General features: G+C 33.5%; 1 protein-coding gene across 2 annotated transcripts; it reads right to left on the bottom strand.

The window, feature by feature from the left end:
• Positions 1–313: 313 nt before the first annotated feature.
• Positions 314–25,153, bottom strand: LOC143921867 (arylphorin-like). Of its 2 annotated transcripts, XM_077445187.1 has the most exons (6): positions 25,031–25,153; positions 24,391–24,492; positions 18,411–18,481; positions 17,549–17,686; positions 1,933–2,063; positions 314–1,860 (listed from the first exon to the last, which is right to left on the bottom strand). In XM_077445187.1, exons 4-6 carry the CDS (start codon positions 17,580–17,582, stop codon positions 1,339–1,341), a joined length of 687 nt encoding a protein of 228 aa, XP_077301313.1. In that variant the 5' UTR covers positions 17,583–17,686; positions 18,411–18,481; positions 24,391–24,492; positions 25,031–25,153; the 3' UTR covers positions 314–1,338. The 2 variants fall into 2 exon arrangements, with proteins under 2 accessions (XP_077301313.1, XP_077301312.1); XM_077445186.1 differs by lacking the exon at positions 24,391–24,492.
• Between the last annotated feature and the right edge of the window lie 293 nt (positions 25,154–25,446).

Genomic DNA, 25,446 nt, shown 5'->3' with positions numbered 1-25,446 from the left:
ATCTAGTTAAATGTTTTGAAATGTAAAACTCTAATTTAGTAAAGATTTCAACCAAAATATAAAGTAAGTTGGTACATATACAATTTGATAAATATATTTTTCAACTACAGATGTCTCAATAATACATAAATAATTGTTAATTATATTATAAAAACCAGGGAGCTGAACCGAAACCGAACCGAAAACAAAAACCGAAACCGAACCGATATTTTTTGGCGGTTCGTTTTTTCAGTTCGGTAAAATTTATATACACTTTGGGAATGATAGAATTAATGGACAAACATACAGGAATACAAATTTAAAATATGTTTTTGAAACATTTAGAAAAATATAATATCGATATCATACAAATCTACTCTGTCAAAACAGACAATGGACCTGATTTCTTCCATTGAAAACTGTTCTCTCCCTCATCTCATCGGAATAAAATGTGTGGCACATACTTTACAATTAACAATCAAAGATTCTATTAACGATTCCGATTTAAATACAATTATATGTGATGCTCGCGACTTGGTTAAAAAGTTAAGAATCCGTTGTCTTATAATGAAATTCAACGAAAATGCAATAGACTGTATTAATAGATGGAATAATACATTTGATATGTTAAACTCTTTATTGTAATGTAAAGAATTTTATTCAAAAATAGTTTAAATCAATACGGAGTACTATTTCTTAGAATAAATGTAAATAGATCAAAATTAATGTCATCATTGATACATTACGGCCATTAAAAGAATCCACAATAAAATTGCAAACCGAGCAAATGACGTTGAGTGATTTTTACGAGATTTGGATTCCATCAAAATTGAAACTACAAAACTTGAAAATATTTATTACACCCATACTTCTGGAATAAAAAAAACTAGTAGATTATTTCTAAACTGTTGTCGCACTTTTGTTCCTAAAAGCACGGCCCAATGTAAAGTTGGTAAGCCTAGAGAATGTCAAATAAGTTTATACTTATTTGACATTCTCTAGGCTTACCATCACTTATTTGACATTCACCAGATTCTAAATATTCACCAAAGTCACGAATCCTTGGGTAACGGCATCACGGATGCGTCTTTCATAATCTTCGACTTCCTGGACGAGGTACTGGTTGTTATCGGTGTTGACGTAGTAGTTCTCTTGCCTCCTTGGGAAGGGATATCCGTTGGGGTATCTCATGTTGGGGTTGTACTGAGTCTTGACTGGGTACTTCCAGTTGAATGAAGGGATTTCTCCCAATCCGTTGGACAATCTTTCCAAGTAGTAACGACCCAAAAGTTGTTGGTGAGTGAAGTAGTACAGGTCACCGCATCTATCCTTGTTCAATCCGAATCGTTCGCCTCCTAGCTAGAATGGGTAGTCAGCATGGAAGTAGAAGTAGTACGAGTTCAATCCGATGTCGTTGGTGAAGTAAGATACTTTTCGTTCTTGATCATAGAAGTCATAACCTTGGGTGTAGTTGTCGTAGAATGTGTAGGTGTTGTCTTCGAATTGGATACCATAAAACTCGGCGAGTTTAGGATCTTGAACGTATCCTTGTTGTTTGATGTAATTGGCCTTTGCGAGGACATCGCTGCTGACGAAGTAGAAGGGGTAAATTTCATAAGCTGCTGGCAAGACGAATCCGTGGCAATCCTCACGGTGGAGAACGGCTACTGTGAAGGAATAGACAAAGACTCCGTGGTTCATGAATTCGCGGGCCCAGCAAGCGGTCTTGTAGAAGGTTTCGAAATCCTTAGCATAGTAGAAGACATTGAATAGAGCAACAGCTTCATCCCTATGTTTGTCGAAAGTCAGACAGAAGAGCTTGAACTTGGTAACGAATCCACGCTTGTAGAATTTCACGAATTCCTTAACGGCCTTAACGTTCTGAAAGTAAATTATAAAATTAATAAATATTGAAAAGTTAATATATTTGAAATATTAATTCAATTAATGTACGGTGTATTGATCGATGTGGTCTTCGATGGAATACTCCTTGGCGATTTTGACGTATTCATCGCCGAATTCTTGGTTGACATGGTTCAACAGGTCGAAGATTTTTTGTCGCTTCAAAAGAAAATCTTTGTCGGCTGAAAAAATAATAAAATTTTAATATTATAAGTTGTTATTGTTGATTATTTTTTCAATTTCATAATCAGCAGAAATAGCATGATAAGAATCCTAACCGTTGTGTTGGGGTTACTTTCGATAACCTCACTAAAACAACACCTTTTGATATCTTTCAAGTCCGAGTTTGTATGAGTTCATTTATCTCGAGCTAAAGGTTGACATTTGAAAAATTATGTTATGTCATATATGTAAATATGAGCCGTTATATTTGAAAGTTTTCTTCATTTCGAGAAATATCTCACAAAATATTAAATATAATGTTTTGCGTTTAACAATGTGTCCTGTAATACATTTATTCTGTTTTTCCGAGATTCTAGACATATCGAATTACAACTTATATAATTTATTATTACTAGAGACACGTATTTTGGGCATTTTGTTATTAATGCCTAATTGTTGCTAAAATTCGGAATAGATGCTAAAAGATGCTAAATTCGTAAAATATGCGAATAGATGCGAAAATAACAAAACAAAAGTGAAATTTGCATAAGATTTATAAAATTAATAGACAATTTATAAGGGTCTTATGTGAAGAAATTGAGGGGTTAAAACAGAGCTTGGAGTTTACCATAGACGGTGTTTTGCCTGTCAAAACCAAGCAACTGCTTTTGTCTACTACTGTAAACAAAAGAAGACAGTTGGAGCTGTGTATCCAAAAGGCTGCTCAAAACAGCGTCTAAAAACTAGACTCGCACTCAAGACTAAATGAGACAAATCTATTCCTCCAACCTTTGAGAAATAGGCCGGTTCAGAATTTTGAAATGTATGGAGGACCTGGATAAACAAAATCTTATTGGAATCCAATTCAAACAAACTTGAATACATTTTTTAAAACATAAAAGAGGTAAATTTATTTCTTGCATATTTGTATATAGTGTAAACACGGATTTTATACCTAAATTATGCACACATGTTTATGTACATATGTATGTGTTGTTATTATGTACAAATTCGAAAATAAAAAGGTTGGTAGCTATTAAAAAATCATTAAAATTAAAACATTTATTTATTTAATTATTTTTACATACAGGTGTATATGTATATACCGTATCACAAAATCTACGAACGAGTTGTCGTGTAACCGTGTATATGTATGTATATACCGTATCACAACATAAGGTCCAATGATATAAGATCCAACCACAAAGGTACCACGAAAAAAGATCCTCCCGATAGAATGTCCACCAGATAAGTGATCCAGACGATAAAAAACCCAGATGATAAAACGTCCGACCGAAAATCGTCCAACCGGTTAAAGGTCCAGCCACAAAAAGTCCGAAAACAAAATATAAAAAAGTAATAATGGTTGATAAAACGCTCCATATTTATAATAAATCGGATATCGAGTCAATTTGACTCGATATTCGATTGAATACTCGGTGAATACTCGATACTCGATTGAATATTTGGTGAGTGAATCGAATTTGGAATCAGGTGTGGTCAACCGGGTTTAAATTGTTTTTATTATTTTCCGAATATAATAATAATGTTATTCAGTTCCTCAATTGCGTCCAACATCAATTAGACCTATGTAAGTATCATCACCACTTGCGACCTAAAATGGTCCTCTCATATTTATCAAATTGTCAACTAATGTTATTCATATTCTGTATGTTATAAAGCGTGTATTCAATTTTCTGAACGTAACTATTTTATCAAAAATATATAAAACTTTCATCAGACCTGATTGTGAAGGAATTTGAATTAGTTTTTAAAAATCAGGCCAATTTTTTCCTTCGGCCGGATGAAAATTGAGGGATTGGATCAATTTTTTCAATCGAAAGATTGGGGGAAAATTGGATCAATTTTTTCCATGGACCGGTAGGTTGGTGACCACTGCATTAGGGTATTTCTTAAAATCGTTATGTAACTTTAATATAATTTTAAAAGGTTTTTATGCATATTTTTTTCCACCATGAAACAATCTTTACTCTTGAGTTTTGTGGTTTTTAATTAATAAGGAACTTATTTCTCTATTATTTTATTATGAGTATCTATGTAGCTATATATTTGTATACTTGTAGTAGCGAGAATATCTGAAATTCGAATACATATAATAAATCTTTCGATCTCAGAAACAATCGTACGACTCCAATCGAATAATTTTGAGATAACATCTGTAACATTAATTTGTATCAAGTTCAATACTTACCTACATATCTATACATATGTAAAGACTAATATATGTATAGATATGCACTTATAACTATTTATGTACATATGTATGTTAGTGGAATCCGAAGCTGAAGAATGATGCATGGAGCTTAATAATGATAATTGATGTCATCCACGAAATGTAAGTGAGAGTGATCGGCTTCGCCTGGGTTAGTATTTTTTTTTACTTTCAACACCATTTCTTGTGATATACTTACTGTGTTCGCGTAGTTCTTAATATGCTCAACATTCGCCCAAATGGACTTTTTTCTTTCATCTAATATATGTATATTATATACTGCAGGGAATGAAACTCCAACCAGCATATCGATATATGTATGTACATATGTACTATTTGAATGTGCAGTACGTCTAAATACATTACCTAGGTAGATGAAATTGGAAGTGTGTTTGTGTTTTTCTTATGTAGACGCAGGAACAGTTTGTAAAAAGGCGATACAATTACATACATTTAATATTTCATCATTTGTATGAAGGTATATTCAGGCAACGCACAGTGTGGCCGTGTGTAGATCTGCCTGGACATTCACGACTTTTTTTTTCCCGAAAAACTATTAAAATATCATCGTTATATATTGACGAGTATTGTACTTTGATGAACTATTAATAAAATTTTATTTATTCGTGTCAAAATCCGTCACACTTGATCAAACTTGTGACTCGTGTTATGCAACTATATAGATTTGTATTTGTAATAAATATACATATGTATGTACTAAAAGATAGATTTGGACTTTCAGGTTGGAGGTCACTTGGGATATAATTAAAAGCTTTATTGATAAATTTTTGATCAAGTAGTACTCAAAAAAGTAGCTTGTAATATATTTAATCAAAATTTTACCAAAAATATAATTGCTTTTTTGATTGGAATATCCACCCCTGTTTTTATTTTTAATTTTAAACAAAAATGTATTGAAGAAAATAGTAATGTAAACTTAAAGTGGGAAGGTATGAAATCAGCAATGACCCAATCTGGGAAAAAGTTTCTTGAAACAAATCAAATAATTAATAAAAAACAACCTTGGATGACGGATGAAATTATACATTTAATGGAAGAACGTAGAAAACACAAACATAATAATCCAACACAATATAAAAATATTCACCGCCAAATACAAAGGAAAATTAAAGAAATCAAAGAAAAATGGATGGAAAATAAATGTAACGAAATTGAAAAATTACAAGAAAAACACGACGAATTTAACGTACATAAAAAACTAAAAGAAGCAACAGGATCATTCAGAAAAAAAGATTTCATACTCCTTAGGAATAAAGAAAGAAATAAAGAGAAACCGGAGGGCATATTGAAGATCCAGAAACGGGACCATATATATTGAAATCCGAAGTGGAACATGCTATAAAACTAGCAAAGAGTCGGAAAGCTACTGGACCGGATCTGATTCCTGCCGAATTTCTCAAGTTATTGGACGACGATAACATAGAAAATCTAACAAAACTCTATAATAAAATATATTTATCAGGCGAAGTACCTAGCGATTGGTTACAATCCATATTTATCCCGTTGCCCAAAAAGAGTAACGCGAGGACGTGTAGCGACTTCAGAATAATTAGCCTAATGAGTCACACATTGAAGATCCTACTAAAGATAATACAGGGCAGAATTTACTCACGGTGTGAAGAGGCGATTAGCAGAGAGCAGTTTGGGTTCAGACAAGGCTTGGGTACCCGAGTGGCCCTTTTCTGTATGAAAACACTACTCCAAAGATGCAGAGAAGTCCGTAAACCTGTGTACATCTGCTTTATAGACTTTGAAAAGGCCTTTGACCGTGTCCAACACGCTCGCCTGATGGAAACTTTAAAAAATATTGGCCTGGATGACAGAGATGTCAGATTGCTACGAAATATTTATTGGAATCAGACTGCAGTAGTACGTGTCGATGATCAATTCACTGATGAGATTCCTATAGAACGGGGCGTCAGGCAAGGATGCATCCTATCACCTACTCTTTTTAACACCTACACCGAATCCATCTTCCACGATGCTCTCCAAGAGGCGGAGGGCATCAAGGTGGGCGGCGAGACGATCACCAATATAAGATATGCTGATGACACGGCACTAGTCGCTGAAAATTTAGCAGACCTGCAAAGATCTCTAGACCGTGTACATCAAGAAAGCAATCGAAGAGGTCTGCGCATAAATCTAAAGAAAACAAAATTTATGATAGTAGATAGAATGCAAACAGACACCGGGAATCTAACCTTGGATGGAGAGGTGATAGAAAGAGTAAAAAGATTCAAATACCTGGGTACCTGGCTGAATGAAGAGATGGACCCAGATGAAGATCTAAAAATCCGCATCGAGATGGCTAGAACAGCATTTGTAAAAATGAAGGCGGCCCTTACAAACAAGCATCTCAATCTTCATACGCGGTTGAGATTCGCGAAGAGCTACGTCTGGACAGTATTACTACACGGATGTGAGACGTGGACTCTGAAAACCAAGATGATCGGCCGCATTGAAGCTTTTGAGATGTGGGTCTATAGGCGTATGCTGAAGATTCCGTGGACCAAAAAGATATCAAACGAAGCTGTCCTCGGCATGATGGGGAGAGGCAGGGAACTTGTTTCTGTCATCAAGCGGAGAAAGATGGAGTACCTCGGACACATGATACGGGGTCCAAAATACGAATTTCTCCGTTTGATAACCATGGGGAAAATAGAAGGAAAAAAATGGATTGGCAGGAAAAAGTTATCTTGGCTTCGAAACATGCGCATGTGGACCGATATGAGCGCCGAAGAGCTATTCCGAGCCGCTGAAGACCGATGCGGATATATTCAAATAATCGACGAGGTGGTCGCCAACGTCCGGATGCGGACAAGGCATTAACAAGAAGAAGAATCCACCCCTGAGTTTCTACTCGATTTTAATTAGATATTTATCTATAGATCTATGCCCAGTAAATACGAATCTGGTAATAAAAAGTGTTGATTGGCTCGAGATTCGGAGATACAAACATACATATATGTATGTGTTTTTTAAATCGCGCGATTTTTCTTTATCTTGGTGTTGTTCGGTCGATTTCTCAAAATCTGTTAATTTCCTTTTCAAAATGAATATCAGAATTTATAGTCGAGTATTTTATCTTTACTTTTCAGTTTTCAAATCTCTCTAAGTAGTCGTCCATTTTAAATCAAAAGTCAAAATTACGTATTTTCACTTGGGATTTTTTCCCACTTTTAATACTATATTATATTGATAATTTTCTATTGAAACATTTTTATTAGGATAGTGTTCTGGCCAAATTATTTTTTGTTTTCGTTTAAAATGGTTAATTGGATGTGTGCTGAATTTTAAATCTGTAAATTTACGAGCAAAAAATTCGTATTAGTAGAGCACGGATTTGTGCACGGATTAGAGCACGGATTTGTGCACGGATTAGAGCACGGAGTTGTGCAAACGGCCACACATTGCGACACCAGGCTTATAAGGTAAAATAAAATCCATTATATTTTTTTGTAATTAATTTATTACCCACATATCCAAAATCTCACAGTGAAAATTCATACGCATACATGCATAGATACATTAAATATATTAAAATCTTATTATCTATTTTATTTCTACATGTTTACCATATGTGCCATGATAAGTTGCCACAAAGCGATACCTATGGCCAAACCTTATACATACATATGTAAGTACTAAGTAATTCTAAACACATAACAATATATGGGCAAAGTTGTACTTAACAAATTCTACAATACATGTATGTAGGTGAGCATATTTAACAACCAAAAAATTCGATAGCTACGAATTTACAGGAAACAGAGGATATCGATTTTTATCGGATACAAAATATTAAATGAAATGAAAATGGAAAATTGTATGTACATAAGTCTGTAAGTCATATTTCTCAATTCCGGCCGGGAATTGAACCCATGACCTCTCTATTGGTTACCAACACTATGGTTAACTTACAAACATACTCCAGACAATACAATTTATCATCAGCATTTCACATTTGTATTGAACATATAGGAAAAATATTAACAAACTGTATAGCAGTACATTGGTATTCACTGATTAAAATAAATTTACTTATGTAAAGAAGCACGAAGATTAAATTAATAAAATTAATTGGTGACATTATTTTTATGAAAATCAATGTGAGCAAAATACTAAAACAAATGCGTACAATTATATATATGTACCTACGTATGGAAAGTTACATGTATTTATTAAATTTTTGATAAATCGAATAGACAGCGAACCGCGCAAATTTTTTACAACCAAATTTTAGTGTATCTTTAAAAACTAATTCAATTATATAGGACCAAAAGGCTCAACTTCTGATATAACAGATTGGTGATATATCATGCAATATTATTATACATATGTATATGTATATCATGCAATACATGTTGGAAAATGAGAATTCTGCAATCGAGAAATGCATTCATTGATCACATTTGATGTAACCGAAACTGCAACATTCGCAAATATGGCGATATATCTACTTTTCAACTAAAAAGAAGACAGGGAGACGTGTGCACATATACTCGTTACACTTTGCCCATTTTCAAGAGGAGAACAAGACAACGTCGACTTCATAACTCTGGAAAACTCCAGTATCCAGAGCAATTGGTATGTCGTGATATCACCTGCATCGGATGTTTATAAGTCATGAAAACAGATGATGTCGAAACAACTCCCAGTATTGTTTTACACGAATGAGGACGACACGTATCCATTAAACTGAGAAGGAGAGTACGTTTCAAGTATAAAGATTGAAAATTGTCCGTTTTGTGGACGATTTATTCAATTTTGATTCATCTTGTAATGAAAAACTCGAAGAAATGTAAACAGCTAACGTTTCTCTGGCTTGTTTCAATAATGGATCACTTTGAAATATTTGGAATCTATGGAATTTCACAGATCACGATTTGATCAAGCTTGTACGCATATTTCAACAAGCGAGGAGACAGAGACACGAGTGCACGTAAACCCGTTACACTTTGCTCCATTTTTAAGGACATTGCATATCCAATCGTATCAAAAGAGAAAAAGAAAGTGACCTTTAAGGATTGGCTGATTGCCCTTGTAGTAAATATCACAACAATAGGGCTACAGAATCTACTTTTAGCAGAAGAGATTCATTGTTATGTCGATAATTGTCCGATTTGAACGTTCGACGATGACGTTTGTTTTCGTCAGATTATTTTTGTAGTTGCATACGTATAATTCAACTACAACGTTTCGATTACTTGATTGGACTTGTCTATCTATGTATCGATTTGGACTTTTCTATCATCAAAAAGTCGAAATTTAATTACATAAATGGTGTACAAATACTGTCTTAAGTGAGCTTGAAGCCCAGACAGCTTCTTCGTTATGGAGGCTATATAGAGCGAAGCTTCCATCGACTAGATTCAAATATGTATTGAATCTATTGTAAACGTAAATAATATTCATGTGATAACATTATGCATAGCCTCTTTGCATAGCCTCTTTGAAATGGAGGCACTCCTCGTCTTGGATATGTTTTTAGATAAACACACACTCCTAAGGGAATCTTCGCATAGAAAATTATCCACAACAAAACTGTGAAAAGCATTTCATGTGTAAAATCATTTACTCAAAAACCTATACTCGAGAAATATAAAAAATTGCATGCCGGGATAAAAGTACAAAAATGTGAAATTTGTCTAAAATCATCTACTCGAATTATTTTTGTAGTTGCATAAGTATAATTCAACTACAACGCTTCGTTTACTTCATTGGACTTGTCTTTCTATGTATCGATTTGGACTTATCTATCATCGAAAAGTCGAAATTTAATTACAAAAATGGTGTACAAATACTGTCCCAAGTAAGCTTGAATAAAAAATTGCATGTTAAGATAAAAGCATACAAATGTGATCGGCCAGAGGTGCCGATCTTAGTGCTTTCATGTTATGTATTTTATCAAATCACATACATACATGTACACCCCATATTATTCATTTTATTACTAGCATCAAAACGAAAGACGCACTAAATTAATAGTAAATTGCATGTCACATTATAATTAAATGAGAACGACTATAAAGTTTCTAGAGGAGAACAAGACAACGTCGACTTGATAACTCTGGACAACTCCAGTATCCAGAGCAATTGGTATGTCGTGATATCACCTGCATCAGATGTTTATAAGTCATGAAAACAGATGATGTCGAAACAACTAGCAGTATTGTTTACACGAATGAGGACGACACGTATCCATTAAACTGAGAACGAGAGTACGTTTCAAGTTTAAAGATTGAAAATTGTCCGTTTTGTGGACGATTTATTCAATTTTGATTCATCTTGTAATGAAAAACCCGAAGAAATGTAAACAGCTAACGTTTCTCTGGCTTGTTTCAATAATGGATCACTTTGAAATATTTGGAATCTATGGAATTTCACAGATCACGATTTGATCAAGCTTGTACGCATATTTCAACAAGAGAGGAGACAGAGACACGTGTGCACGTAAACCCGTTACACTTTGCTCCATTTTTAAGGACATTGCATATCCAATCGTATCAAAAGAGAAAAAGAAAGTGACCTTTAAGGATTGGCTGATTGCCCTTGTAGTAAATATCACAACAATAGGGCTACAGAATCTACTTTTAGCAGAAGAGATTCATTGTTATGTCGATAATTGTCCGATTTGAACGTTCGACGATGACGTTTGTTTTCGTCAGATTATTTTTGTAGTTGCATACGTATAATTCAACTACAACGTTTCGATTACTTGATTGGACTTGTCTATCTATGTATCGATTTGGACTTTTCTATCATCAAAAAGTCGAAATTTAATTACATAAATGGTGTACAAATACTGTCTTAAGTGAGCTTGAAGCCCAGACAGCTTCTTCGTTATGGAGGCTATATAGAGCGAAGCTTCCATCGACTAGATTCAAATATGTATTGAATCTATTGTAAACGTAAATAATATTCATGTGATAACATTATGCATAGCCTCTTTGCATAGCCTCTTTGAAATGGAGGCACTCCTCGTCTTGGATATGTTTTTAGATAAACACACACTCCTAAGGGAATCTTCGCATAGAAAATTATCCACAACAAAACTGTGAAAAGCATTTCATGTGTAAAATCATTTACTCAAAAACCTATACTCGAGAAATATAAAAAATTGCATGCCGGGATAAAAGCACATAAATGTGAAATTTGTCTAAAATCATCTACTCGAATTATTTTTGTAGTTGCATAAGTATAATTCAACTAAAACGCTTCGTTTACTTGATTGGACTTGTCTTTCTATGTATCGATTTTGACTTATCTATCATCGAAAAGTCGAAATTTAATGAGCCAGCAGCATAGCTCGGACGTTAAGCTTCTGCTCACCGTCAAGAAGGTGCCGGGTTCTATCCCTGATTGAAAATGAATTTTTCAGAGTATGCTGTTGGTCAGACCTGGATTTGTGACTCCAGGTTGATCGTTTCCTATCAGAAATTGCCAATTTTCTCTGATTTCATTGTTAACAAAATATTTAACATTGGTAGCTGGTAACTTTAATGCCAAACATCCGCTATAGAGTTGCGTAAACACTGACCAACAAGGCACAACTCTTTTTAAATACATTCAAATAACAGATACAATCAAACTTCATCCGGATACATACACACACTATCCCAAAAATAACTCACAACAATCCACACTAGATCTTGTCCTCGTCAAGAACTGCCCAAAAATATCGACACCAAATGCCCTTCAAACCCTGTCGTCTGATCATCTCCCGATAATCTTCTCAATCGACGGGAAACCCGAGGAAATCATCAAGCATAGTTGGGATTACGGGAGAGCTAACTGGCGAGAGTTCAAGTCGTACATAAATGACAAAACTATTCTAACTTCTACCACACTCACAAACAAAACAGAAATCGACAGCTCCATAATACACCTGACGGAATCAATAACTCGATCCAAAGACCGTCACATACCTAAGACACAATACATTGAACACAAACTAGAGATAACTGACTTTGTTGCAAATCAAATAAAAAGTAAAAATAAACTCCGTAAAATTTGGCAAACATCAAAAAATCCAGAATTGAAAACATTAATAAATAAGCTCACATATCAAATTAAAATTAGAATCAAAGAAATAAAAAATGAAGCTTGGTCTAAAAAATTAGAAAAATTAAGCTCAGTTGATGGCTCTCTATGGAAATTAGCTAAAGCGATTCGCAGGACAAAAAACTCGATTCCTCCATTAGATGATGCAGGAATCTCAGTGACGCGTGATTGCGACAAAGCAGAACTATTATCAAAATCCTTCCAAAAACATCACACACTCACACAACATTACAATCACATACCGACGCATAATAAAGTCAACCGGTCCATTAAAATCATCACAAAAACTCCCACTAACAGTACTAAAAATATAAAATTGGTGCATCCGTGTGAAATCCAAAATATAATACGTAATTTAAAAAATAAAAAAAGCACCTGGGCGAGATTCAATAGATAATATCATAATCAAACAACTTCCGTTTAAAGCTTTAGTCTCACTATCTCAAATATTCAACGCATGTTTACTCACCGGGTATTTTCCAGAATACTGGAAAACAGCCAACGTAATTCCCATACTTAAGCCCGATAAAAGCTCAAAAAACCCGGCCAATTATCGCCGCATTAGCTTACTTTGCACGCTTTCAAAAATTCTGGAAAAAATAGTATACACTCGTTTACTTAAAGTCGTAAATAAGAAATTAATAAATGAACAACTTGGATTTCGCACTGGACATTCCACGATCCAACAACTAACAAGACTAACTGAACACGTGACGAAGAACTTTAATATGAAGAGAAGTACCGGAATGGTATGTCTCGACATAGAAAAGGCCTTCGACACGGTTTGGCACGATTGACTCATTCATAAGCTCCTTATTAACAAAATACCAAACTACCTAATTCTCATCATCAAATCGTACTTAACTGGTAGAAAGCTAGTGGTTAGCGTAAATAATGATATATCGTCTCCAAAAATAATCACAGCTGGCGTTCCGCAGGGGAGCTTGCATGGCCCACTCTTGTTCTCCATATATATAAATGACATACCTATTCCAAAAAACTGTCACATAGCCCTATATGCAGATGATACAGCTTGCTTCACAAGTAGCAAAAAACCAGACACTATTCTTAAAAATCTTGAATTTGCAATTAAAACAATGACTGAACACTTCACTAAGTGGAAAATTCAAATTAATCAAACCAAAACAGACGCCATATTCTTTAGTGTTAGAAAGCATAAGCCAAGTTCAGATCTGAAAATCCCCTCTGGAGAAAGTCTGAAATGGCAGTCAGTAATAAAATATTTAGGAGTAACGTTTGATAAAAGAATGAGATGGGCACCTCACATTGAGGCAGCGAAATGCAAGGCGATGCGGGGTGTATCCTCAATATATCCAATATTTAATCGCCATAGTTCTTTATCAACAATAAATAAAATAAAATTGTATCGCGCGCTCATATTACCATTATTAGCCTATGCTTCACCTGTATGGAATACCGCCTCGAATACTAACCTTTCCAAGCTCCAAGTAATACAAAATAAATCCCTAAATATAATTTATAATACACCCATATATACTAACCTGAAAAAACTGCATTCCATATATAATATTCCGTTTGTAACAGACATTACTAACAAACTAACCAGTAGATTCTATGAAAGAATCACTAATAACCATACTAACACACTTGTGAAGAGTCTCGGTGATTACAACAAAATGTCTATACCCTTCAGGTATAAACACAGATTACCTAAACACAATTTGCTTTAGATCATCGACTTTAGAGAGTCTTTAACTAATATTATGTATTAGATGTATTATGAACATTTATAAGGATTGCAAATAGGTTTTTGAGCTATTTTTCCTATTATGCTGTAGATTAACATTAGAATAATATAATACTGTGATTAATAAGCAAATTAAATTAAATTGTAAAATAGAAAATGATCAGTAGATCAGTAGCTATTAAAATAGATATAAGATGTATTGTGAAAATAATTTCGTAATAATAAAAAGCATTTAAAAAAAAAAAAAAATGGTGTACAAATACTGTCCAAAGTAAGCTTGAAGCCCAGACAGCTTATATGTTATGGAGGCTATACTATAGACCGAAGCTTCCATCGACTTGATTCAAATATGTTTTGAATCAATTGGAAACATTTATAATATTTATAATAAAAGTGGAAAATATGTATCCACAAATAGACTACAAATGTATTCAGTGGAGACCAATTCTTGGACTTACTGCGCTCAGATGATTCAAAGAAGACAAAGTCATTCGGCGAACATCAATTAATTGGGAAGCAAATTTGCTGTCAAAAATATTCAAAACATTATTCCAACGCGATTCGTTTAGAGATCAATTTTAAAAATTTAATCTGATCGGCCTGAGGTGCCGATCTTAGTGCGTTCATGTTATGTATTTTATCAAATCACATACATACATGTACACCCCATATTATTCATTTTATTACTAGCATCAAAACGAAAGACGCACTAAATTAATAGTAAATTGCATATCACATTATAATTAAATGAGTACGACTAGAAAGTTTCAAGAGGAGAACAAGACAACGTCGACTTCATAACTCTGGACAACTCCAGTATCCAGAGCAATTGGTATGTCGTGATATCACCTGCATCAGATGTTTATAAGTCATGAAAACATATGATGTCGAAAGAACTCGCAGTATTGTTTTACACGAATGAGGACGACACGTATCCATTAAACTGAGAACGAGAGTACGTTTAAAGTTTAAAGATTGAAAATTGTCCGTTTTGTGGACGATTTATTCAATTTTGATTCATCTTGTAATGAAAAACTCGAAGAAATGTAAACAGCTAACGTTTCTCTGGCTTGTTTCAATAATGGATCACTTTGAAATATTAATTATGTATATTCAAGTGACTACGTTGAATACAACGAAATCAATGCAATCGCAAGTTCGGCGATATATCTATGTATGTACGTATATTTCAACAAGAGAGGAGACAGAGACACGAGTGCACGTAAACCCGTTACACTTTGCTCCATTTTTAAGGACATTGCATATCCAATCGTATCAAAAGAGAAAAAGAAAGTGACGTTTGAAACTTTCAAAGTATGTTGAGTGCCTCTGTAGTATCACAGGACACGGATAACAGAATCGTTATGTCGATAATCGCAATTTGATGTTCGATTTTAAAAACTTTAACTTGAACATACATGAATTATGTACTGATTTTAAAGACTTTAATTAATGCCATAGACAAAACTGCTCGTAACTTCATAACTCTGGACTCCCCAGTATTCAGAGTGACAACCCAAAGGACAAAATAGTTGCTGGGGAGCAACGCGACCAAAAGGTCAACTTGGTTTCGTTGAAACATGATTCCGAATCTATGGAATTTCACAGATCACGATTTGATCAAGCTTGTACGCATATTTCAACAAGAGAGGAGACAGAGACACGTGTGCACGTAAACCCGTTACACTTTGCTCCATTTTTAAGGACATTGCATATCTAATCGTATCAAAAGAGAAAAAGAAAGTGACCTTTAAGGATTAGCTGATTGCCCTTGTAGTAAATATCACAACAATAGGGCTACAGAATCTACTTTTAGCAGAAGAGATTCATTGCGATTCATGTCGATAATTGTCCGATTTGAACGTTCGACGATGACGTTTGTTTTCGTCAGATTATTTTTGTAGTTGCATACGTATAATTCAACTAAAACTCTTCGTTTACTCCTAAGAGAATATTCGCACTTAAAATCACCCTAAGGGTGCCGATCTTAGTAAACTCATATTTTATATCGTATTTTAGCACATCGCATACATAAACCCCACATTATTAATATTATTACTAGCATCAAAACGAAAGATGCATTAAATAAATAGTAAATCCCACATCACATTATAATACATTGAGAACGACTAGAATGTTTCGAGAGCAGAATATGACTACGTCAACTTTAAGTCTAGACACCTCCAATATCAAGAGCAATTATGATATCGTGACTTCACCTTAGTATGTATATTCGATGGTGATATCGATAAGTCATGATAACGCCGGATGCCGATATTACTCGCATTATTGTTTTATACGATTAAGAAAAAATACTATATACATTAACCGATTGAGAATTGAGTGTAAACCGGACATTTGATTATACATATTTTGATTAATTTAATACAATGACAGACAGTGTCTTTCAGAATTTGAAAGTTTACTCACAATTAACCACCAATGTTTAAAAATTAACGCAATCTTTTCGATGAACGAAGTGGGTCTAAATCGAGATTGTATTCTGTATCCGAAGCTGCAGCTCCAAAGACAAAGAAGAGTTTGAGAGCAACAAGATCGAATTTGTGATTGAAACTTTTTTCTATATTATACATAATAAGTATGTAGATACATATGTTCATATTTACATAGATTAAAGTAAAATATATTATGCAATTCTTACATACATTCAGGTTTTCTGTGACCTTACTATTTATGTATACACTAAACTATTGTCATTAAACTTTACATAGCATGATTTACTGATGATGAACTCGTTATTGAGAATATATGTATGGGTATAGAATATATGGATGCACAAAGGCATATTTTTCTATCCTTAATATTTTGTAGATTTACATACATACATACAGACAACGAAAATATGTATGTACACATGTAAGACAACTTGGTGACTTTCATAATTTGAAACTACGTAAGTATATACACACATGTTTTAACACATGATACTTCTTGACTGTCATCGAATATTAGTTAAAACTACGTTTTTTTACAATGTTACAGCATACACACATACATATGTACATATATTCATTCATTGTAATAATGAGTAATGGAAAGAGATCATTCGTTGGTTTCTGCAACAGAAACTGTCCATACATGTACGGTCAACACATGGTAATTGGATTATTAGTCACATTGCGGTGGTCACAAAGACAATTTTTGCCATTAAAATCGCGAATACACAATATTTGGCACTCAAGTTCTCGTTAGTATTATAGTTATCGTTAGTATGATGGACTTTTCGGCTGCCAGATGTTGCGTTTTAGATATTTTAGTGACTTTGTGACCAGTAATCACCGAACCGGTAAACACATATGTAGGTAGTGTTATGAGACATTTTAGCTAAATTTCTGGTTGACAAAATTGAATCGACTCGCACACATGTAGAAATCATCCGATAACAATGAGGCATTCGAAAAATCACGATTAAAGAAATGACGAGAAATCTTGACTACCTTTTAAATGCGCTCGTTTTGTATTATGCAACATTTGATCTGCTTTTTTAAAGATGTGAAGAGTCTTAATTCTTCTAAACACGACAAGCTGCTTTCCATATTTAAAAAAATATTTACTGTTATTGATTGACTCGGATACTGTATATAAAAAAAACAAGTATACATGTAATACATATATTTATAGTCAGTCTTAGTTTTTTTAAGGGGGTATTCTAGTTTAGAAATTTGAAAAAATCGATTTTTTTTTCTTTCATATTTTCAGAGCTTAAACCTTTAAGAATATGTTTAAGCGGATTTTTAAAATCCAAATTATTTTCGGAGATATCGCTGCTTCAGTGACGTGGCATTTAACCGGCGCGTAACCTTACCCGAAACTTTAAACGCGTTTTTCTCGAAAGTACTTTTTTCGAGACGGTTGACATGGTATCTCAAGTTTTACTTGAAATTTGGTGTGAGCCTTCTCTATACATTACTCTATCGCACGAACTAGAACCATAACAAATTTTAAATTTTACTATTTTTAAAAAATTAAAAAAAACTGGTAAAAAATGGTCTTTTCATTTCAAACAGCCACTATTTTGCGAAAAAAAATTATTTCGATTGCAGCATTTGTTTGGATTAAGAATTCATTTTGTTTTTATATCAGATAACTATGAACGTTGGAATCGTGTAAACCAGGGCGCGCCATTTTTTTGACGCGCCCTTTTGACGCGCCACTTCATCAGCCTGTAACTTTTAGAATTTAGAATTTTTTTTTATGTACTTTTCAAACATTTATAAATAAAATACCTACAATTCATCCCTCTAGACTAGAATAACCCCTTAAAGTTCATTTTAATTTTATGCTGAATGTAGAACTTACTTTATTCAACTGAGTGCAAGGTCGAGGCTCATTTGCAGGACTCGGTTGCAGCGCTCATCCACTCCAAAGTTCTAAAAAATGCAAGAAAAAAAAACATTGAGATTTGCTTTTGGAAAATATTACAAGATCCGGAAAATATTACTTGTATTGATAGTTAAACAAAGTCATATGAACCAGAGTTAGCTCAAAATCAGACGCAAACAAATTCGGCGATTAATAAATTTAAAATGATCGCTCAATAGTCAACTATTGCAGTGAAATTGGATTGTTTATCATAAGCCCACCGGTGCGCGCTCCTTCGTATTTAAGGCTAAAGCTAGAAATTAATTTTGGTTTCTTCACAGCGAATAAGAATTCAAAGTTGCCACTTTTTCCTGAAACTCCCATTCAAATCGCGACACGCTCGCAACTCATATTTGTAATTTTTGATTATCTGTACTTAAATTATAAAAAAAAGCCGAAAAAATCCGAGAATTTTATGAAATATATAGGCAAGCCAAACTGTCATACATATTATACATATAATATATTGACGAATTGAGACTAGAGCTTCTAATTTCTCGACTTTATTTGATTCTCAAGATTACAGAATATCATTTTTTCGGAATATGTAAATATATAAAAATCTCGAAATTCGAGAAACTCATTTTGTTGGAATATTTGAGTCTCAAGAATTCCCTAAAAAGTTACTTATAATCAGTGGCGGCTCGTCCATACGCACTGCGGTACTGCAGCACCCCCAAGGAAATTGAGAAAAAATTAATATTATTATATACATAAATGTATGTATATTATATGAAAATATCAATAATATTTAAGCGTGTATTAAGCTCGCCCGCACACCGATACATCCAATAATGATCATATATCGCGGTACTAATATCAGAAAGTGTGGCATCGTTTATGATTTTGTGCAGTACGGTTTTCGATGGAATTGCTCAAGTGGGCGAAGGGGGGGCGCGAGGGCAGCTAGAAGCTTGGTCCGTACTGCACTCCCAACAGTGCTATACACATTTCTTGTTGCGTTCGTGTGCGGCGTCGCGCGCTCGACACGCTCCTCACTTTTCGTCATTTCTTCTGCACCTTTTGTCTTTCTTTCTACACCTCTTACACTTTCTATCTTTCTACACTTCCTTCTATACGTCACTCTAAGTATTGTATTTAAGATGGTATAAAAATCAAGAGAAGCTGAGCTAATGTTTTCAATAACTTAAATATTCTTCCGAAAATACTGATAAAACAATAACAGATTCTACCAATTTACTGAATACAATTTTTTATTTTAGTCAGAACTTTTTCACAAGTTAATGCCGCATGTAGAAATTATTTATAACCAAATGCAATCTAGTAATGTCGATGCATTTTCAATTAAAGAAACCTTAAAAAGTTTTACTAATGTCATTATACAAATACGAGAAAAAATAGAAGCCAATAATATGTGATGCATATATTACGCACATATTATAGAAACCTAAAATATGTGCTTTGTTATTATTAAGGATATTAAAGAAAGATATACTTTTTCTAATCAATTAAAAGCTGGGAAATTATTCAATAAAGAAAATTTTCAAAAGTACTGAAAGAAAATGCCAATGAAAGATCTACTACTAACCGTTGAATCATATCCAATGTTAGATAAAGAAAAACTTCAAACTGAATTAGAAGTGTTTTACTCAAGGAAAGAAATGCATAGTATTAAAGATTTATTAATATTTTTAAAACTTATTTTTGCAATCAATTTATGCAAAGTTCGTGTGGAAATAGCAAAACTTATTCAAATTCTGCTTACAACTTTAACTACCTCTGAGCCAGAACGGTGTTTTTCATCAATAAATAGAATAAAGATATACATATGTATACGAGTATAAGAAACACAATGGTTCAGGAAAGATTGACGGCTTTGTCTATACTGTCAATTGAAAAAAAATGATTACGGACAATAAAAAAATTAACGAAAAGGTGATAGATCTTTTTTCAAGGAAAAAATACAGAAGAATCAATTTTATAATGAAATGAAATACATATAATGTTTAATTTTCATAAAATTGATGTTAATAGTAAAATCAACCGCAGCACCCCCAGATATCCTATCCACGAGCCGCCACTGCCTATAATGGACATATATAAAAATCAAAATGACAAAAAAATATATTTTAGATTATTTATTATTATCTTTTTAAATTTAATAAGCATTAAAAAAATTTCTGTAAATTAGTAAAACTTTTTAAAGAACACAAACAATCTATGGATTTGTCTTATAAGGGCTATTTTAATTTCTTTGTAATTTTCCCGTTACTTTATATACGTTTATTTCCTTTGATAATGATTGAGAGTAATCATCAATTATGTATACATATGTACTTGAAATAAATTTGGAGTTACGCTATGGATGATGGATCGTTTCAATTGTTCTTCTAGAATTTAGAAGAACATAATAACACAATGTACCGATGTATATGTAGGTCTAGAATCAAGACCTAAAAATAAAATATCTTCTATAATGCTACTATCATTCATTATCTCTATTACAGAATTTGTCCCTGGTCTCATATTCGGAAAAAGTCATTTAATTATTGCCTTATAGTCGAAACGATCTAGTTTTGAGACTTACGTAAAAGGTATTGTTGCGTGGACGTAAAGGGGGGGTGGGTTTCCAGAATCGGAGAAAGACGCAGGAAGATGGGTAGTAGCGGTTTATTCGTGCTCTCTTGGCGGCGGTCCGGGCTGGAATGAATTCCATGCCGAGAACGCCCCATATTTATACTCGCTGGACACAGTACACATACATACATATCTCAACAATCATTGGTCGATGAGTCAGACGATGCCTTTGGCCGTTGCATAGGGCTGATTCATTCGTGGAGGCCTTTTTGGCGGGAACGAGAGATCAGGTGATCCGCGGTCGTGAACCATCAGTCCACGAGCGCCACTCACCTAATCTCTACGTTACAGTATTATACATATGTACATGGATACATGCTATCGCATTCACCCCCACTCGACTCGCAATGGCCAATTACATTACGTTTCAATGCTAAGGCATTGCATTTTGGTCAAAAATACAACATTGTTCGTGCGTATAGCGGTCGGCAGAATTTGACTTTTATTTTTTATTATTTTTGAGTTCGTGGTTCGTATTTTGAAATATTTGCGTTAATAAAATTTAGGATGAGACTTACATAAATAAAAATAAACCGATCTAAGATGAGACTTCGATCGCAATCACCCCCCACTCGACCCGCGATGGCCAATTACATTTCGTTTCAGTTTCGCTTTACATCGTCAAGAACATAAGTCTCAGCTCTCGTAAGTCTGAGACTTATATATATTATATAAGACTTATATATATATTATATATATATATATATATATATATATATATATATATATATATATATATATATATATATATATATATATATATATATATATATATATATATATATATAAAAAGGTCGCAGTTTAGTACGTAGCAGTTCAAGAGAAAATATCTTTTTTTCCGTTATGCACAAGCAAAACTAACTGTATAATGTGTCTGCAGTCTGCACTCGGAACTATCCTTCCTAGTAACAGTCAAAGAGAAGTTTGATAAAAAAATATATGTAGAAAGCAAGGATAAATACTACCATACAATTTCAACGACGAACGGTCGAATGTATCGTTTTCAAAGGACTATACCACAAACGCGATATTTTTTCTATATGTTTTGAACTATCTAAAAAAAACCCCAAGTCCCACATTCACCGCTGTATGATTTCGCCCTTACTTGAAGAGTGTCAAAAATTTAAACTAGCAACGTAAAAATATCAACTAACACTATTGAATTCAAATTTAGCAGTTAGTGCATTTATACAAATAATCATTTGAAATATCATAAATTGAGGTAATATATAAAAAAATTCGGGTGTGACCAACCCATGACTTTATCTATGTATTTGATGAATATAAGAAGGTTACAAAACAAAATTCGATATTGAACTGATGACTATGATAGCGATACAAATTGAGCGCAAATGTATGGAAACTTGCACAAAACAAAAGATCTACTTCCGGTTATCAGATTTTGTTCAAATTTTTTTTATTACTAAAAATCACTATCAGTATTATACTCATTAAATATCAAGAAAATAAAAATAATTTTAAAGGTCAAAATAAAATAATGAAATATTGTTTTAAAAAAAAATACTACTTCCGGTTTACAAATTCTGACCAAAACCCTTCCAGCTCTAAGTTAGTACATAAAGGATAGAAATATAAATTTTCAGCTTAATACGTTCAGGGGTGCGGACAGAGTAGTGGGCACAACATTTTTGACTTTTCTACGAGGAAAAAAATCCCACTTCCGGTTCATTAAATTAAGTAATTTTTTTTTTATTTTAACTTAAAATCACTATTTTTATTATACACATTAAATATCAAGAAGCTTAAAACAATTTAAAAGGTCAAAATAAAATAATGAAAAAATAATGAAATATTGTTTTTAAAAAAAATACTACTTCCGATTTACGAATTCTGACCAAAACCCTACCAGCTCTAAGTTAGTACATAAAGGAAAGAAATATAAATTTTCAGCTTAATGCGATCAGGGGTGCGGACAGAGTAGTGGGCACAACATTTTTGACCTTTCTACGAGGAAAAAAATCCCACTTCCGGTTCATTAAATTAAGTAATTTTTTTTTTATTTTTACTTAAAATCACTATTTTTATTATACACATTAAATATCAAGAAGCTTCAAACAATTTAAAAGGTCAAAATAAAATAATGAAAAAATAATGAAATATTGTTTTTAAAAAAAATACTACTTCCGGTTTACAAATTCTGACCAAAACCCTATCAGCTCTTAGTTAGTACATAAAGGATAGAAATATAAATTTTCAGCTTAATACGTTCAAGGGTGTGGACAGAGTAGTGGGCACAACATTTTCAACATTTTCACAACATTTTGAAAAAAATCCCACTTCCGGTTTATACAATTTAATAATTTTTTTTCATTTTCATCAAATTGCAACAAGAATTATACTTGAATTTTTTTGTGACGAACACACATGCTTAAGGGGTCGAAAAAAATAGTGGAAGAAAAATCGAACAAGAGTAAACTGCTACTTCCGGTTGACGGATGCTAACTAAATTTTATAATTAACTTGGTATTAAACTTAAACTTCTAGATATGAAGATCTGAAAAAAACATAAAAAACTTCGATTCTCTAGAGTAAAAGTACTGCTTCCGGTTCAGATAGAAATATTTAAAAAATATGAGGTTATAAAAATTATTATTTCTATTATATTTAAAAAAAAATCAGTCCGATTGAGTTAGTGATTTGGGAGATAATTGAATTCAAAAACTTAAAAAAAGAGGACACCTATAAGGCGAGGTACCATTTCCGGTCAACTTAAAAATTTGAAAAAAATTTACGTCGTGTCGATAAGAATTTCAGTAACCGATACTAAGTTTCAGTTCGATAGGACTAACAGTGTTAAAAATATCCCCAAAATACACACCCACACAGACACACACACAGACACACACAGACACACACACACACACATTTTTTCTAGATCATGAAAACGTGATCAGTGATCGATTCTGAGTTCGAATCAGTCAAAATCTCGAGTTCGAATTTTCGCATGATCACAAAACTTCATCTATTGTTACTACGTACATAGATAAAGTAAAAAAGTACAGCTACAACTACATACAATTGCGGTTGCTTGCAATGAACAAAATTGCAAAAGAAACCCAAAATTCCCAATTTAAAACAATACAACTAAAAACATAGATAAAGTAAAAAATAGCAATTTACCAGATAACGCACCCAAAAGCCGAAACAAAATGCCACCGAATATTGTAGAACGCCCGCTATTGTGAATGCGTAATATGATACAGTCAAAAAGAAACGCAGAAATGACGTTAACAAAACGCACAACCAAAATGGCGACAGGAAAAAATATTTTTGATTTCGCAGTTGCAGTCGTAAATACCTGTATGTGTGCGGCCCCATCACTGTTGAGCTCCATTATCTTCCACAAAGATGTTCTCTCGCTGAAGGCTCGTCTGGATCTGACCTGCGCCATGGGGTGGTCCTGAAAATTTACCCAGACACTGTACCGATTAAAGCAACCCCGGCTTCCCCCGCCCCTTGTTGCCATGAGCTCAGAAGCGCATGTCAACATAGACTTTTCTCCCCTACAGGCAAGTAATCGATTTAATGGACGGTGTCACCTGAAGGTCACGGTTAGTATAGGTCTGTTATTGAGAGTTGTCGCGAACAAATGCGCTTGCGTAGTGTATGTGAATAGGTGTATAGCATGCTGTCACACTGAATCCAAAAATAAAAGTCGAGGAATACCTGTAAAAACGCAAACAAAGAAATTGCAAACTGCGCAATAAAAAATGGCCGAATCAAATTGAATATACATACAATATTATACAGCGCCCGTTATTGTGAATTCGTCATATGATAAGCGGCTCTAAGCAATCACACTGTGTGGTGACATCTTTTTCGCGCAGAGTTCCCGACAAAAATGCACACAATCTTAAAGTAATCGCAAAAACGATGGAAACAAAATGCATAACCAAAATGGCGACAATATATTTTTTTGCAATGGTAAGGATAAATACCTAAGTGTGTTGACCATCACTGGTGAGTTCCATCGTCTCCCAGGAAGTCATTTGCAGGACATCTCAGGTGTCAGGAAGCGGTCGGTAGTAACATGTCACCTCGGCGAAGTATCACCTCGAACTGAGCGCATTTACAACCTTTGAACAATACATGGCCCCCTCAGCGTTTCCCAACCTTTTTTGACTCGCGTACCACTTGGTAGTACATAATGCTTAATTGTACCACCATATAAAAATGATTGTTTTTAATGAAATTTGTTTTTGCAAGTCCAATTATTATATATATATATATATATATATATATATATATATATATATATATATATATATATATATATATATATATATATATATATATATATATATATATATATATATATATATATATATATATATATATATATATATATATATAT

This window comes from Arctopsyche grandis, unplaced genomic scaffold, assembly GCF_051622035.1.
Source record: "Arctopsyche grandis isolate Sample6627 unplaced genomic scaffold, ASM5162203v2 HiC_scaffold_15, whole genome shotgun sequence".
Lineage (NCBI taxonomy): Eukaryota > Metazoa > Arthropoda > Insecta > Trichoptera > Hydropsychidae > Arctopsyche > Arctopsyche grandis.
Note: the sequence above shows the minus strand (reverse complement) of the source record. Positions and strands in the feature narration are given on the sequence as shown.

Excerpts from the sequence above, each read along its gene's own strand:
- LOC143921867 (XM_077445187.1), bottom strand. The coding sequence starts at position 17,582 with ATGTTGCATAATACAAAACGAGCGCATTTAAAAG. Across the intron at positions 2,064-17,548 it reads AAAACGAGCGCATTTAAAAG|CCGACAAAGATTTTCTTTTG; the intron begins GTAGTCAAGATT and ends TTATTTTTTCAG. Across the intron at positions 1,861-1,932 it reads ACCACATCGATCAATACACC|AACGTTAAGGCCGTTAAGGA; the intron begins GTACATTAATTG and ends ATTTACTTTCAG.